The sequence below is a fragment of the Ochotona princeps genome, chromosome 11 (assembly GCF_030435755.1).
Source record: "Ochotona princeps isolate mOchPri1 chromosome 11, mOchPri1.hap1, whole genome shotgun sequence".
Taxonomy (NCBI): domain Eukaryota; kingdom Metazoa; phylum Chordata; class Mammalia; order Lagomorpha; family Ochotonidae; genus Ochotona; species Ochotona princeps.
In genome coordinates, this window is record NC_080842.1 from 7,475,497 (window position 1) to 7,492,663 (window position 17,167).

General features: G+C 50.2%; 1 protein-coding gene across 1 annotated transcript in view; it reads left to right on the forward strand.

The window, feature by feature from the left end:
* IKBKB (inhibitor of nuclear factor kappa B kinase subunit beta) overlaps positions 1–17,167 on the forward strand; it is a 40,587-nt gene that overhangs the window by 4,117 nt on the left and 19,303 nt on the right. Inside the window, exons 3-6 of the mRNA XM_004592720.2 lie at positions 4,173–4,267; positions 4,959–5,076; positions 7,245–7,314; positions 17,078–17,166. Of these exons, the coding sequence (XP_004592777.1) occupies positions 4,173–4,267; positions 4,959–5,076; positions 7,245–7,314; positions 17,078–17,166 (372 nt within the window). The remainder of the gene's footprint in view (positions 1–4,172; positions 4,268–4,958; positions 5,077–7,244; positions 7,315–17,077; position 17,167) is intronic.

The following is a 17,167-nucleotide window of genomic DNA, read 5'->3' on the forward strand; positions in this document are numbered from 1 at the left end:
TTACTTGTCCCTTCCCAGGGCAAGGCAAGTTCATATGAGCTCACCTGTGTGTGTCTCTAGGTCTTAAAGACTCTTGATTGATCGACGCAGTGTGATCCACGCAGTGCAGTCCCACTGAGGAGTGGGCTGATGCTTTGAGACAATCAAGTGAATGCTTGGAATACATCAAGCCTAAATGTTAGAGCCAGACAGAATGCCACTATATATGGAGAATGTCCTATGCCAGCTATGCCAAGTGCTTTATCTACATGTTCCCTCTGGACCCTCAGGCAAATGAAGGCCTCTTGGAGGAAATGAAAGTTGAGGTTCTAAAGGAGGTAGATTAGATGGCCTTAGGGGAAGAGAAACTAGTCAGGACAGGAGCACCAGTGTAGGACCAGAGAAAGGAAATGATGCTGCTAGATCTACTCTAGGCTTACTCCACAGACACTCCTTTTTTTTTTTTTTTAATAAGATTTATGTTTATTTGAAAGGCAAGTTACAAAGAGAAAAAGAGAATCTTCTGTCCTCTGGTTCACTTCCGAAATGGTTACAGCTGCCAGAGCTGGGCTAATACAAAGCCAGGAACCAGGAGCTTCCTCCAGGTCTCCCCATGTGAGTGCAGAGGCTCAGGACATGGGCCGTCCTCCACTGCTTTCCCAGGCTGTAAGCAGGGAGCTAGATTGGAGAGCTGGGACTCAAACCAGTGTCCATATGGGATGCTGACACTGCAGGTGGAGGCTTGGCTTGCTACATTATTGGGCCTTAGACATTTTTAACTGAAGTCGCTAGAAGGGCTGGCACCCCCTCCATCTTGTGGACAAGGTTGTAGTGGCTTACATAACTAACTCAGCTTTCAGCTGTATGACTCCTGGGCCCAGAGGGTGTCTGCACCATTGGGAGGAGAGCTGAAGAAGCCAGAGTCCTCTTAGCAAGGATTCGTCTATGACCCACTGATTCAGGGTAACGCTGTAACCAAACCCCAGATCTCCGGGCCCCTCCAGGCCTGCACTCCCTGGGCCCAACTTTGTACCTCATTTCTGAGACATTCCTCCTAGGTGCTGGGAGCCTGAGAAGGGGTGAGGAGGTGCTACCGGTTATCTCCTACACTGCAGCAGCCTCGTTGCTTGGTCGCCAGGATACCTGAAGTGTGGGCTTTCTGGGCTGTGGGTCTGGATGTAGACACTGGCTTCCTGTGAGAGACTAGCTGCAGAGCAGTCCCAGGCCCCAGCGTGTCGCACCTGGGCTGGGGACCTCCCGGCTGCCACAGCCCCTTTTGGTGGTTATCAGACGTCTGACATGTGTGCCCTGCCTGCTATGGGCCTTTCACACTTTATAGTGCATTCCTGTTGGCACATAGGTTTTATCTTTTGATGTATAAAAGGTGAAACTGTCAACTGGACCATCACAATCAATATATCAGTATAGATGATCAGTATAGATAGATAATCAGTATAGATAATCCTGTTGGCGCCTTTCTCCATTTTCTGCAAAGATTAGCCAACTTTCAATTGTGTCACCCATGAAAAAGCTAGTTTCTTTCTGGAAGTGCAATTCTGAGATGCGTCGGGCCAAGTCTGAGTTTCCTGAGAATCGAGCTGAGGCTCCGGGGGTTTCAGGCCTGTGTTAGTCACTGTTGGAGTATCACTGCTGGTGAAGGTCCAACTGGCTGGTTCTCAGGAGCGAGTGTTTGGAGTCTGTGTGTGATGGACCTGTGCTTCTCAGGCCAGGTATGCTTGTAGTGACAGAAAGTCCTCCTGTTTGTTTGGGTTTCTGTTGCAAAGGAAACAGTACAGGATACCTGGGCTGCTTCAGGACATGGCCACTACATAGGGAAAAGTTGGTGTGACTGGTTCTGTTGTCAGGTGGGGAAGGGTAGGACTTCCCCTGTCCACAACGGAAGTTAAATAGGTACCCATTTCTCAGTATCTAGGTTTAGAGTATTGTTCTGAGGTAAGGAACGTGAGTCATGGCATCTTGTAAATTCTTCTAAAAATACTCTCTACAGATGCCCATGAGCATGGTGAATGGGAGCCTGCAGCCAGGTTTCCTCCTGTGATGGCCTTTTGGTTCTCCATGTCCACAGGGCCCCTGCTTGCCTGGAAGCCAGTGTATGTCCATTTGTACTGCTGGAACAGTGCCCGAGACAATCGTTTCTGTTGGGCAGGAAGTTGGTTTTGGAGGCTGGCTGTTTCCAGGTCCAATCACTGGTGTCTGATGAGAGCTTTTGACAGCAGTGTCACATGGTGGTGGAGCCCCACCAACCCCTGTGGCCCAGTTGCCTCTCACAAGTTCTACCTGTTTGTACTGTCAAAGTGGCAGTTAAGTTTCAGCATCAGTTTTGTAGGAACACACGTTTGTAGCAGATACTGCCTGTCAGAGCTGCTATTGATGAGGCTACCCCAGAAATGGGTAGGAAGTTTGAATCTAAACACTGATGGGAAGTGAAACCTTTTTTATTTAAATAAATATTTGTAAGATTTAAATATTTTACTTGAAAGAATTAGATTCATTCCCCAAATGGCTGCCATGGCTGGAGGTAAGCTAATCCAAAGCCAAGATCCAGGAACTTCTTCTGGGTCTCCCATGCGGGTGCAGGAGTTCAAGCACTTGGACCATCCTGCGCTGCTTTCCCAGGCCATTAGCAGGGAGATGGATGGGAAGTGGAGCAGCTGGAACTCAGGACGTGAACATGGGATGCTGGCACTGCCAACCCCAGGAAGCGAAACTCAAATCCAGCTTCAAATCAGTCTCAGCACAGACAGAAGCATGGGGAAGCTACAGTGTGGGAGGGACAGCTCTTCAGATTCAATAATATGTGTATTATGTGATGTATTTCCTGGAAAAGTGCTGGATGGGCTCCCGCCCAATCCAGGGGCAATCTGCCCAGTCGTGCAGTTGCACTAATTGATTCAATAGCAACAGGAGTTACAGTTCTTGAAAGTCTGAAATTTGATACAGGAAGAGATCTTCCCTTAGCTGGGGCTGGGCCAGGTTGAGGCTAGGAGCCAGGAACCCAAGCTGGATCTGCCATGTAGGTAGCAGGACCTACCTGAGCTGACATATGCTGCTTCCCAGGAAGCAGAAACAGCAGAGTTGGGACTCATATCTGGCATTCCAGTGTAGCATGTGGACTTCCCAGACTATGTCCCAAACTCTGCACCATTTGCTCAGCCCAGTATTTATAAAGAGAGCAGCTTCTCAGAAGAGCGCCTCAGAATCGAGGCTGAAAGAGTGAATGATTAACTAGGATGACTGCCACAGGCAGGACCAAAGAGGCTGTCAGAATCAGAGTGGGCAGCTGGTTAAGACATGGGCTAGCTTCCTCATACTGTGTGATCACATCTGTATGACTGAGCAGGCACTTCAGTGGAGCCAGAGCGTGGATTGGTGGCAGCCAGGGGCCGGAGGTGCATGGGGAACTGGAGAGAGTCTGATAACGGGTATTAGTTTCTTTGGGGTATGGCAGTCACTGTATGATTGACTGATTTTGGTGGCACAGCTCTTGAGTATACCAGAAGCCATTGAACTGTATGGCTTAAATGAATAAGTGGTTAGAACCTGAATTGTATCTTAGTAGATACAGTTGTCAAAAAAAAAAAAAGTGGGCATGGTACCAACACAACAGCCTAGTGGCTAAAGCCCTCGCCTTGCATGCACCGGGATCCAATATGGGCACTGGTTCATATCCCAGCTGCTCTACTTCCCATCCTGCTCCCTGCTTGTGGCCTAGGAAAGCAGGCAGCAGCACTGGAATTGGAAGCTATGTGCTCTGCAGAGAGGAAGTGCCCTAGTGATAGGCCAAAGCAGTCAGCTAGCAGCAGTGCTGCGTGGTGTGCGGCCTGCTGCAACCCAGCCAGCGCATAGAGATACAGATCCCTGTGGGCAGCAATGGCCAGTGGGGACTGCAGAGAGGAGGTGGGAAGAGCAGAAGGGTTGCTGTGTGTGAGTGGGTGGAAATGGGTGGGAGAAGAGCAGCCTGGCTGGCAGGGGCCCACCATGGCCGTAGAGTTGCCTGTGGTGATGGCAGCGTGTTCCTGGAGGCCCCTCCAGCAGAGCAGATGAGCAGACACACACACAGGGTTTAAGTGTCATGCTCTTGCTCGCTCTCTCTTCCCCCTCCTTCCCTCTCCCTCCATCTGTGCTGGGCAGCATTTATTCTGCCAGGCCCCAGCACCATGTTCTTTCTACAGGAAACAGGTGAACAGATCGCCATCAAGCAGTGCCGCCAGGAGCTCAGCCCGCGGAACCGAGACCGTTGGTGCCTGGAGATCCAGATCATGAGACGGTGAGGCCCTAGGCCAGCTGCTGACTGTGAGGGAGCAGCCCCCCAACTGCCCGCATCGCCTAGGTGGCTCTGCATGCTGTGCGGCAATGCCAGCCCCGTGACTCCCCCGCTTCTGAAGTTGGTGGGAGGAGTACAAGTTAGTCTATGTTGGCTCTTCAGTTTTATTTGTTACATGTTTCCAAAAGATTCTTCTTTTCCAAGGACAGGTATGACTGCAGTACCGTGGTGCTGGTGCTGGCCTTTATGTTCCAGGGTGTGGGTACAGGTTGTGCATGCACTTGATGGATGCTGTGGCTAAGCCAGTAGCGTGTTTGGGTAGACCCCTGAGAGCCAGCTTGGAAGATGGCTGACAGGTGCTTCCTCGGTAACCTGGGAGACCAGACATTACCTTGCTTATGTGCCCATGTCAGCCCCATTGACTGGCATGGGATTGGAAGTCTTCCCCTTCTCTGCCTCGAAGTCAAGTTCAGTGATACTCAAACCCAGGGGCCTGAGTTCAGGCTGCTCTAGGCAACTGGCTGAACAGTGTGTTCCTGGACAACTGTGTTCCTCTGTTGACTTCCGAGGGGCTTGAGTTGTTCAGTCCTTGGTTGCAAGGTGGCTGTGGCCAGGATGTGGAGCAAGGGAGGAATGGGCTCATGTGGAAGCAGGTGGGGGTTTGCTCTCACTGGTTTCCCCTGCTGCTCCCTAGGCTGAATCACCCCAACGTGGTGGCTGCCCGGGATGTCCCTGAGGGGATGCAGAACTTGGCACCCAACGACTTGCCCCTGCTGGCCATGGAGTACTGTCAGGGAGGAGACTTGCGCAAGGTGAGGTGGCCTGGGCCCTGCTGGGCCTGCCCCAACTGGCAGCTCCTGGGGCACTGGCACTCCCCTGAGCCCACACTGACCCACACTTCGGGAAATAAAAGACCGAGGCAGAGGCCATGGCAGGAATGTCTGAGAAGGGCTGCCTGCACTCTGCGCTGGTGGAACTCCAGAGTCAACATTCCCTGCCCCTGTGTGCCAGCCTTGCTGCCAGCCTTATTAGGAGGGCCTGGCCTTCACACATGTGGCGGCTTCGCACGTAGTCAACGAGCAGGATGGGAAGGGGCACCAGGCTGGGACTCTGGACTCCTGGCTAACTCACTTTCTGGGCTTTGCCTTCCTTCTCATGCCTTAACTCCTCTCCTCTGATCCTGCTCCGAGCTCAGGGTGGGCAGGGGCGGCCTAACCCACCTCACGCTGGTTCTGTGGGCTAGTTTCCCAGGGTGTTCCCAAGATGATGACATTCACCTGCTTCCTGCTTCCCGTCATCTGTAATGTTGGGGTGCAGGTAGGAGCCTGCATTACAGTGGGTGTCATGGCCACCCACTGATTGATTTTCAGACCTCACACAGCTTTAGGAGCAGTGTTTCGGTCATAGCCCCACCACAGGCCCTCTTTTCACCTGGGAAACTGAGTGTTGCTGCGCAGTTAGGAAAATGCAGGGGGTATGTGTGTGCGAGTGTGTGTGAGTACAGCTCCCCTGCCCCACTCACTCCACCACAGGCCCTCTTTTCGCCTGGGAAACTGAGTGTTGCTGCGCAGTTAGGAAAATGCAAGGGGTGTGTGTGCGCGAGTGTGTGTGAGTGCAGCTCCCCTGCCCCACTCACTCCAGAAGGCCCATGACACTGGATGACGGGGCTGCCCATGTCCTTAATTCTGTCTTTATATAGAAGATTACTGTGTGCTATTTTCATTACTATTAGTGGCCCTTTCCTCTTCCCCACCCCCCGACTTGGAAATGAAAATTTCCATAAGGGATGATGCGCAAGAGTGACTTGGTCTTGCCGTGGGAGGTGGGCATGCCCTGGGCGGAGGGGACAGCATCCGGGCAGGATGTGAACCCTCAGCTGGCATGGTCTCTGAGCAGGGGACTGATAAGTGATGAGAAATGGGGTGCCTGACGTCAACTGTGGTTGCAGAGATAACAGCAGTAAGCTGACTACCGCCCCCCAAGTGGAAAGTCAGTGGGCTGTGTTAAGCTAACAGAGGGCTTTGAACTAAGGCAGGGACGGTAGCCGGCCAGTGGACCAGGGAGGAGACAGCTGCAGGGTGATCTGAAGAGGCAGGAAGTGGTGGCATCATTGGTCTCAGCCACCTTGCGCACTTGTGATCAAGTGTGCCCTCTGCCCTCCTAGGCACAGGGAGACGAGCCTTTCCTGTACAGGAGTAGATGTCCAATTGGAACTGATCTCAAAAGTTAAGCCTATGTGGTAGGTAAGGAAACACTTGACCGTCGGTGAAGGGTAGCGTTAATGACTCCGAGGCTCGGCTGGGAGGTGGCTGTCCCTACCTCCTTACCTGATGCCAGCTCCCAGCAGCACCTTGAGCTTCACGGTAGGCTGAGAGAGGGCAGGTGAGCATCACAGAACTCTGGCTTCACTTCCGCCTCTGCCCTCTGACAGCTGGCTGAGCTGGCAGCTGGCCACCCCTCGCTCATGTCAGTTTCCTCACTCTGAGGCGGGAACCCCCTGAGCAGGGAGGAGTGAGTGAAATCCTGTGGCTAAAGGTTTCCTGCACTAAGCCCTGCGGACTAGCCCAGTGCCAGGCACTCATTACATATTCTCTGCCTTGGTCACCACTGCATGTGGCGAGGTCAGGGAAGTGGGCAAAGGGTGGTGTCCGTTGATCCCCTGCCTTGCCTGCCCTCTGTAGGGACTGTCCAGGACAGGGCGTGAACTCTGGTCTGCTTCCTGCAGGACCATGGCAGCAGGGACACTCGGGAATGCCTTGTCTCAGAGTGACTCAGACACCTGCAGGCAGCGCCCTTCATATGGGCTTTTCTCACTATGGCTTCCTCTTTCTCCCATTCGGGCCACTTCCTGCCAGCCCTGCTACCTGGACCTCCTCCAAAAGCAGGTGACCCAGAGCTGAGGACCAGGGCTGGCGCTCAGGCCACTCACTGGGCAGCTGGTGACCGCCCACTCTGACACTTCTTTCCCACCTCTTGACAGTACCTGAACCAGTTTGAGAACTGCTGTGGCCTGCGGGAAGGAGCCATTCTCACCCTGCTGAGTGACATTGGTAAATCCCAGCCCCTGGGAGGCAGGCCACACCCTTCCAGGAGATATGGTGGTGGCCCTGTGAGTGCCTGTGGGGCACAGAAGGGAGATGACTGTCACCAGGGGTGGGGCTGGGGCGTGGGGGTGGGGAGCCCTGGCTGAGTGGGGTCAGTCAGCAGGGGTTGGACTCAAAAATAGAGTCCCCTTCCTTCCTGACCAAGTCATGCTGTGAATTATGATGTCCACAGAGTAACAGATTTCCTTCCCCATTAAAGAGCTCCACTCCCTACTTTCCTGGAATGGCCAGAGGTGGAATGGGCCATCGCCTGAAAGCATCTTGTCCCCTGGCAGTGAATTTTTCCACTCGTAAATTAGCAGTTTCTTGCCAGTCATGAGCATAGGAAAAACCATCCCTCTGTGATCCCTGGTGGTGTTGATATCCTGAGTGAGGGATGTGTCTCACTCTGAGCAGGGCAGGCTGGACCTCAAAGACCTGCACCAAAGGCTGCCCCGGTTCCTGCCTGGAGCAGCAGAGCATAGAACCTGGCTGAGAGCGTGTCATCTCTAAAGCTGTTGGTTTGAGAGTCTGCACGTTTGCTCTCCCTACCCACTCTGTTTGAAGGTGGACACCATTCTCTTTCCTTTACCCCCACCTTTTGAAGCTGTATGTATAGTTTTCTTTTTGTCTGCTTGAACTTTGTTACTACTCTTGTTTTTTGTCAGGGAGAGTGTAGGGATTGTCTGATAGGAAAATTGAAAGAATTAGGCCTGTGTGGGTCTACTGCAGACCCTCTGTCTTCCTGGATGACCTACCTCAGGGTCAGGAATGCACCTGTTTCCTGGATATCTCACACAGGGCACACCCATCTAGCCTGTGCTTGAATGTTTACCTGGATGTATCTCAGGTGCCAGATTACCTGTTTGTTCTCCATTTGTTGGGTAGTAGGCAGATTAGCGGGTGGGGAATATTCTTTTGTCCTTTGTGGGCAGCTTTTAGTATGTTTCTGGTTACAATTTGTCAAGTGATTTTTCTTTCATCTTATTCTCAAATATTTTCCTATTACTCACTGAGTTTTTATACATTTAGCAAATAGTTGCAAAAAAGGTGTTGGTGTTATTGGCTCAGGTACCTAACTGTCCATTTCCTCCTACAACATTTCCTTCCTCACGCAGTTCCCTACCCAGACTGGCAAAGCATCTCCTCATTGCATTTGTGTCTGGTCTGGGTAAGTTTTATTCCTTATTTGAAAGGAGAGGGAGAGAGCATGAGAGCGAGCTCCCCTCTGCTGGCTTTGCCCTCAGACATTTGGGCCAGGTCAAAGCCAAGAGCTCAGGCTGGGTCTCCCTCCTGAGTGGCAGGGACTCAAGAACTCAGACCATCACCGGCCACCTCCCAGGATCCGTGTTAGCAGGCAGCCGGAGGCATCTGCAGCACCCGAGCTTGGACCAAGGCATGCTTGAGATGGGATGTGAGGTCCCACACAGTAGCTTAGCTGCTGGCCAAGGCATCCTCCCCTGTGCCAAGTGCATTTTGAATGCAGTTACTGTTGACTTGTGTGGTAACTCTAGAGTGATTCAAAGTGTGTGTGTGCAGTTTGTACATAAATCAGACTAATGAAGGCATATGAGCTCTTGTGTAGTTTGGTGGAACAGCTCTTCTTTCTATAGGTGGATGAGTATTTTTAAATGAAGTATCTTTAAAAAATACTTATTTTCATCTACTTGAACGGCAGAGCAACATAAATGGAGAAAGAGTTGGGAGGGAGAGCTTCATTTGTTGGTTCACTCCCCAGCTAGCTAAGATAGCACTGGGCCAGGCCAGAGTGCCAGGAGCTCCATGTGGGTGTCCCATGTGAGTGGCAGGGATCCAGGTACTCCTGCCTATGGGACTCTGGGTGGGGAGCACAGGAGATGGGACACAGAGATTTGATGCAGGCATCCCGAGTGTGGTCTTAACCTGCTGCACCACAGCATGCACCCTGAATATTCAATCTAAGTCAGCCCTTCTGTCTGCTCTCTGGGATTGCGTTGGAAATGATTCAGTTTTGAAGTACTGGTGTGCTAGAATTAAACTTCCTTTTCCCCTCTTTTTTCCTGTATTTATTTTAGTGGTAGAGAGAACTTGCACCCTCCAGTTCACACTTTAAATGCCTGCAGTGATCGAGGCCAGGCCAGGCCAAAGCCAGAAGTCAGGGACTCAGTTTAGGTCTCATTGAGAGTGGCAGGGATCCATCTCCTCCACTGCCTGCCAGGGGTCTGTCGGCATGAACAGGAAACTAGATAAAAGGAGCCAGAGCGGAGTCCAGCCTAGATGCTCCCCTGTGAGGTGCAGAACCAGGTGCCCCATGCAGTCAATATGTGCAGGTCAAAACCCAGCTCTTGCCCTCACCGGCAGTCTGACCTGAGAGATGGGACATAATGTTTTGGAACATCCGTTGCATTTGTAGCTGTGAAGTGGGAACATGATTCACCCCACTAGGATTGCCAGGAGGATGAAATGAGGTGGCAGACATAAAGCCTTTAGCGCAGTCTTGTGCCTAGTGGAGTAAAAAACAGTCAGCACATGTTAATCCCTTTCTCATTTCCTTTCCCTCGGCCCATTTGGGATATGACCTGAGGTTGGTTCCGGGCACCAGACAAGTGGTTGACTTGTGAGGTCTCTGTTCCCGTCTCGCAGCCTTTTGGATGCAGTCATATCCCCCAATTTTGTGTCTGCAGACTGGCGCTTGCTGATAAGCTTGTGTGCTACTTTTATTGCCATATTTTAGTTGCTGTCTAAGAGTTGTCCCATTTATTTCTTCAGCAAGAACCTCGTGACCGAGTTAGAGTTCAAAAGCTCTTCATGGGCTCATCTAACCTCACTCCTTTGTGTTATGAAACGTTTCCGGAGCATGTTTTGTTCCAGTTTGTCCCTTTGTTGAAATTGCGGTTGCCTTTCTGTGCCAGGTTGACTTGAGATAACTGGTAGGGCCACGCCCTTGGTCCCTGTGCTGGGGTTCCTTTGCCTCTGACCTCCTGCTGATGACCTCAGGAGCAGAAGAGCCACAGATCTGGGTAGGGTTTTTGCAGCAAATTTTAAATGGTCCAGGAAGATACTAGTGCATCCATAAGAGGCAACCAGTGGATGCTGCTCCGTGAGCAGCACACAGAGAAAGAGAGAGCCGCAACCTCTGGGGCCAGGACAAGCTGTTTTCGAGCACTGCTGCTACACGGGCACAGGTGCAGAGGCAGCTAGGCACGATGTGGACCTCCGTGTGCCGTGGCTCTAAAATAGGTCAGGGAAGTCATGTGGAAGCTGGCTGTGTGTCCTCTCACGATCCTTGGGCACCACTGCCGTGTCTTTCTGTCAGCAGAAGAGCAGACTTCCAGACAGTCAGGACTGGGGGACAGACCAGGGCACTTTCTGCTGCCTGGCGAAGGTGGGGCCTGGTCATGGCCAAGGCCAGCTGGGCAGGCAGGACCCACATGTGCAGTGACTCAGGACCTCATTGGAACCAACTCTGCAGGGCGCTCGTTGACTGTGGTGGCTGGCCTTGAGGTTCCCTGAACCTTCGGGAAACATACTTTGCAGCCGATCTCCCCTCTGCTCTGTAGGAGTTGCTCCCAGCAGGCTGCAGAGGACACTGGGGAGTTCAGTTGGATATTTGATTTAATGTTTCCCTAAGAGTGGATTTTCTTGCTCGTTCTACTGAGTACGTCAGTACTATGGATTTTAACAAAAGATTATCTTAATCTCACATCATTTGTAGATTATGTAGAAGCATAAGTAACCAGATACATAAAATAATGAAGGAGAACATGGCTGGCTTTCAGTCCGGGATTCTTTGCTTTAGAGCTCCATACCCTTGGGTAAGACATGAAGCCTTGCAGGCCTGTATGTCTGCGACTTTGGACCTCAAAGTGACCTCTAAGGTTTCCCTTTGCCATCTTCACTATTCAGTTAGCCAATTTCATTTCTCAAATGTTTGTTTGTTTGAAAGGCACAGTGACCAGGAAAAGCATAAGAAGAAAGAGAGCTTCCATCTGCTGCTTTACTTTACAAATGACTACAATAGCCAGGACAAGGAACCAGGAACTCCATCTGGGTCTCCCACATGGAGCCCAGGCAGCTTGGGCCATCCTCCACTGCGTTCCCAGGGGCTTTAGCAGGGAGTTGGGTTGGAAACAGAGTAGCTAAGACTTGAGCTGGTGCTCTGATGTGGGGATGCCAGGGCTGCAGGGAGAGGCTTAATGCACTATGCCATGACACCAGCCGTTAGCTAGCTGGAAAGGTTGTGCAGAACATGCCTGACACCATGAGAGTTACACAGCCCTGGGCTGTCCTGCCCCTGGACTGCGTATGCCTATACTCCAATTTCCTGTTCCTGTGGTGTCTCCCTCCCCTTCTACAGCCCACCCAGCTGCCCGCCACTCTGCAGCATCTCCCCTCATTTGCCAGGCCATTCTCACGGCATCTTATCGTTTCCCAAGAGTTGTATAGTCACCGTGGTCTCCATCCTAAACGCTGTGTCCGTGTGTCAGGATATTTCTTCTAAAGCCACTCCAAAATTCAAGTCCTAGACTTTTTCCTTAAGCTGCCTACCTTTCTGAACCCCTGCTTTATGTCCCCAGCCACTCAGCACCAAGTGTCAGTTGTGAATCTTATCTCTTCTAGAATCAGCCGCTGTTTCTGCTGTGTATTCTTGCAGTAACTCTCCAGGGCTGGGGGTTAGGACACTGGTGAATGTGTCCTCACCCCGTACCAGTATAGCTGGGTTTGGTAAATGTCTCTGTTTCTGACTTGAGCTTCCTGCTAATATAGAACCTAGCAGACAGTTTTGGCGGCTCAAAGAATTGGGTCCCTGCCATCCATGTGGAAGACCAAGATTGAGTTTCCAGCTCCTGGCTTCAGCCCCCTATTGCAGGCATTTAGGGAGTGAACCAATAGATTGGAGGGCTCTTTCTGTGTGCCTTTCTTTTTGTTTCTCTCATTCTCTTTTCCCTCCCCTCCCCACTGGAAGTTAAAGCTGAAGAGTTTCCAAATCCATTCAGGGCTTTTTTGTGTTGCACCCACATTCCCCTGTATATTTCCACTGCCTCCACTCATTTCATTGTCATAGCGATGTGCTGTGCTGTGCTGTGATGAAATGACCTCTCTGTCCTCCCCCTCCCCCCTCATCTCCAGCTTTATTAATCTTCCTTCTCTGTCTCTGGCAGAGAAAGGCCAAACCTCTTAGCCTCGCATCTCTCCCATCTGCTGTGGCCAGCCTCATGTGTCACTTTCCTCAAAGTGCACCTTTCCATGCTGCTGTCCTGCCACGTGCTGCTGCCTCTCAGGATGCTGTTCCTGCACCTTTCCAGGGAGCCTGAATCTGTTGCTCCTTTGAACTCTGCTTTAGGCTTTCTACCTCTGAAGCCTCGACTTGTCAACCTGAGGAGTCCTTCATGAAATGCTTCTGCCCATGGAGCCTGCCCGCTCACCTCATCTCTGCCCATTGGCTCTATCAGAGGCCAGCTGGCCAGAGTGTGTATGGGATCAGACGAAGATGCTTCCACAGTGCCTAGCAAGCAGAAGATCCTTTGCCATTTCTCTGTGAGTGATGGTTTTCGTGCTTTCCTCTTAGCACATAGTGTTGCTCCCTTGCTGCGTGGCTGATACGTCAGGTTTCTCTAACACTCGAGCTGGACTCTGTCTTGCTCCATGTGTCCACAGATGGCCTGCCAGTCTTGTTTTTCCAGGAAAATCCAGTGATGCAGAAGTAGCTAATGTGCAGTTAGACACAGTCCATTTTTTACGACGTGAAACCCACATCCTGGTGCCATTCGTGCCCAGTGGTGATGTGGACCACCAGCTAGGGACTGCTTCTTCTTTGTCTTCTCATCTCTCAACTTTTTTGGTCCATTTATCCTTCCATATTTTCCTAGGAATGCATTACAAACCAGAATGTTCTCAGAAGGGCTTGGTAATTCCTTTAGACTTGTAACTGGCAAATGGGACTAGGGAAAGTCCGATGGATGTGGAGGTCTAGCTGTTCCTGTTTGCTCCCTGGTGGATGGTTTGTAAGCTAAGAACAGACAGGACTGTGGCTGAAATTCTGCTTCATCTGTAAGTTCTATAGAGGACTAAAATTTTTTTTTTAAGATTTATTTATTTTTATTACAAAGTCAGATATACAGAGAGGAAGAGAGACAGTGAGGAAGATCTTCCATCCGTTGATTCACTCCCAAAGTGACCACAATGACCAGTGCTGCACTGATCCGAAGCCAGGAGCCGGGAACTTCCTCCAGGTCTCCCACGCAGGTGCAGGGTCCCAAGACTTTGGACCGTCCTCGACTGCTTTCCCAGGCCACAAGCAGGGAGCTGGATGGGAAGTGGAGCTGCCGGGATTAGAACCCATATGGGATCCTGGTGCGTTTAAGGCAAGGACTTTAGCTGCTAGGCCATGGCACCGGGCCTGAGGTCTCAAATTCTTTAGGTGTATAAGAAGTCTTCAGAAGTCTCATGGAAATTGCATCTTACCAAAACAAACAAACAAACAAACAAAACTGCATGAATTTCACAAATTTTTTGTTTTGCACCAAAATCAACTTACTCTTCTTCCCTTTTCTGCACTTTTTGAAGTGCCCTTCTATTTGTGTCTACCTTATGACCCAAGGAAAAGCGTTAATCCCCTGGGTGCCAGTCCTGGTGAGAGGAACGGGAAGATACTATTATTCCATGGCAAGTCCTTCGTTCTGTGCAGTAGCTGTCCTGGGGAATGCCAGAACTTGGTTTGGAAGCTTGCACAGGGGCAGGAGTTTGACATGACGGTTGTGGTGCCTGGCAACATTCTGTATGGGAGGGCTCCTAATTCTAGCTTTCTGCTAATATGCACACTGGGAGGCAGCTGGGGTTGGCTCAGATCCTTGGGTCCCTGCCAGCATTCTGGAAGACTTGGGAGAGTTCTCAGCTCCTAATTCCAGTCTAGCCCAGGTCAAACTGCAGTGGGCATTGAAGGAGTGAGGCAGCAGATGGTAGAATCTGCCCTTCTCTCTCTCTTAACTGCTTTCCGCAGCCCCTGACTTTGAAATAAAAAGAATTTTAAAAATTGAACAGGGCAAATGTTTCTCAAAACTCTTCTCTGTAATTAGAGCATGAAAAATTAACTTAATAAAATTAACTTAATAAAATTCAACTTTTATGCTTTATAGTGTAGTTTTCAGATTCTCTAATCTGGCATCATCACTGTTGCCAGGGGGCTTAGATTTCTTACAACCTGCCAGTTGGAAAAATCTCAGTATTTCATTGTTCTGATGTAATTGAGTGAGGTTTTCCTTGCTTCGCGTAGTTTTCATTCTCATGTATTTGCTCTTCAGGGGCTGTGAAATGCAGCACAAATAGAGCCTAGTTTCTCCAAGATTCCTTCTCTGGCTAGGCAGCAATTTAAATGATATCACCTGTCGGACTTTTTTTTTTTTTTTTTTCAGTCATGTAGAGTCCACTTATGCAAGAAAGTAGGTGTAACTGTACCTGTCAGATTGTTTAATTCCCAACTTGATTACGTTGGTGGCACTATTTGACAATAGGTGATTACTCCAAAGCATGGATTAAAGTTGCCACGTACAGGTACTTAAGCATAAAGACAAACAGCTATGAACACTAGCAGAAGACAGGGCCAGCAGCTTGCCTTCCTTGCTCACTTCAGGTCCCGTGAGAACTCTTAGTGTACCTTCAGGCACTTCCCTGAATGTTTCCCTTGTAGCTTCGGGGCATAGATTCATCCAGAAATTACACTGAGTCCCAGCTTTCCTATAGTCTGCTTGTATTTATCATTTCCTGGTACTCTTGAGCAGTTTGTTACGTTACAGAGTGTGTTGCCAGTGAACGGACATTAGATTTGTCACGTGGCTTGCTCCCTGCGGGCCAGCCGTTCAGCAGTGACAGAAACGGCATCCCTGCCAACAATGTGGTATGGGTCAGCTATTAGAGTGTTGTATTCTTTAGCTTGATTCTTTAATCAAAAAAAAAATTTTTTTAAGTGAAAAGTGCTGAAAGGAAGATTGGTCTTTGAAAATGAATGTAGTTGGGCCCAGCGGTGTGGCCTAGCGGCTAAAGTCCTCGCCTTGAACGCCCCGGGGATCCCATATGGGCGCCGGTTCTAATCCCGGCAGCTCCACTTCCCATCCAGCTCTCTGCTTGTGGCCTGGGAAAGCAGTTGATGACGGCCCAATGCATTGGGACCCTACACCCGCGTGGGAGACCTGGAGGAGGTTCCAGGTTCCCGGCTTCGGATCGGCGCGCACCAGCCATTGCGGCTCACTTGGGGAGTGAATCATCGGATGGAAGATCTTCCTCTCTGTCTCTCCTCCTCTCTGTATATCTGACTTTATAATAAACTGAATAAATCTTTAAAAAAAAAAAAGAACTATCTTCTAAAAAAAAAAAGAAAATGAATGTAGTTGAGAAGAAGAAGGAGTGGACTTTTTTTTCTAAGATTTATTCATTTTCACTGGAAAGGTAGAATTACAGAGACATAATGACAGAGAGAAAAATCTTCCATCTCCTGGTTCATTCCCCAGTGGCTACAATGGCTGGAACTGAGCCATTCTGAAGCCAGGAGCCAGGAGATTCCTGGATCTCCCATGTGGGTACAGGATCTCAAGACTTTGGGCCATCCTCTACTGCTTTCCTAAGCTACAGGCAGGAAACTGGATGGGAAGTAGAACAGCCGGCACCCACATGTGATCCTAATGTGTGCAAGGTAAGGGTTTAGCCACTGAGCCATTGTACTGGAGCTAGAAGGAGTGGAATTGTTTTAGATACAATGAAAGCTGTGAGTCCTTTACTTCCTCCAGACATTAGTTAGTACTTAGGCTAATCTTCTGTATCACTTCAAGAAAAGGAGGGAATAACAGTGGAATAATGGTTGGAAGTATTTGGTCAAAGGCTAAGTTTCACAGGATAGAAAGAAATACAAATTTTGGGGCCAACATGATAGCTCAACTGGCTAATCTTGTGCCTGCAAGCACCAGCATCTCATATGGGTGCCAGTTTGTATCCCAGCTGCTCCACTTCCCATCCAGATCCCTGCTTATGGTGTGGGAGACCCAGAAGAAGCTCCTGGCTCCCATCCGCTGGATGTTGTAGCCATTTGAGGAGTGAGCCAGTAGGTGGAAGATCTTTGTCTCCTTTTCTCTCTGTTATTCTACTCAGAAAAAAAGAAAAATTCATAATTCGCTGTGTACGTATTAGCTTGGTGTTCTAACCTGGCAATCCCTCCTCCACTGCAAGGTGTGAATCAGTGTTTGGCTCTTTTGGATTGACCTTCCATTGTACTTTAGGGAGTGTGCAGCTTGTTAGATCAGAGGTCCTAGGTGGCAGTTCTCTGCCCAGATGGCCCTCTTCTCTGCCTACTCCAGGGACTTCAGATTTCCAAACCTCTAGCTTGGAAGAGTTTCCCTTCTCACACTTTGTGGGTGTCCGCAGCACCTGGCCTTGCCATTACGCAACTTGTGGAGTTACTCCCAGGGTTTCTGACTCAGTAGGTCTGGGCTGGGCTCACCACGTGGGTTGACTAGGCAGTCCAGCGTGCAGGGCTGCTGCTCTAGACTGGGCGATGGTCTGAAGGTGCCAGCTGAAAGCCCTTTGCTTAACAAATCCCGGTTCTGGTGGCCAGGCTCTGTCCCCTCCGTTCCCCCAGCCCCTCCCCTGTCCCCACTGGGAGTTTAGGAACTGAAGTCACAGCATACCTCAGGGGGACATGGCGTTTATCTTTCACTGGAAAAGAGATGCTTACTGCAGGTTCACCCCCTTTCCTGTCTCCTAGCCTCTGCGCTTAGATACCTTCACGAGAACAGAATCATCCACCGAGACCTGAAGCCTGAAAACATCGTGCTGCAGCAAGGAGAGCAGAGAG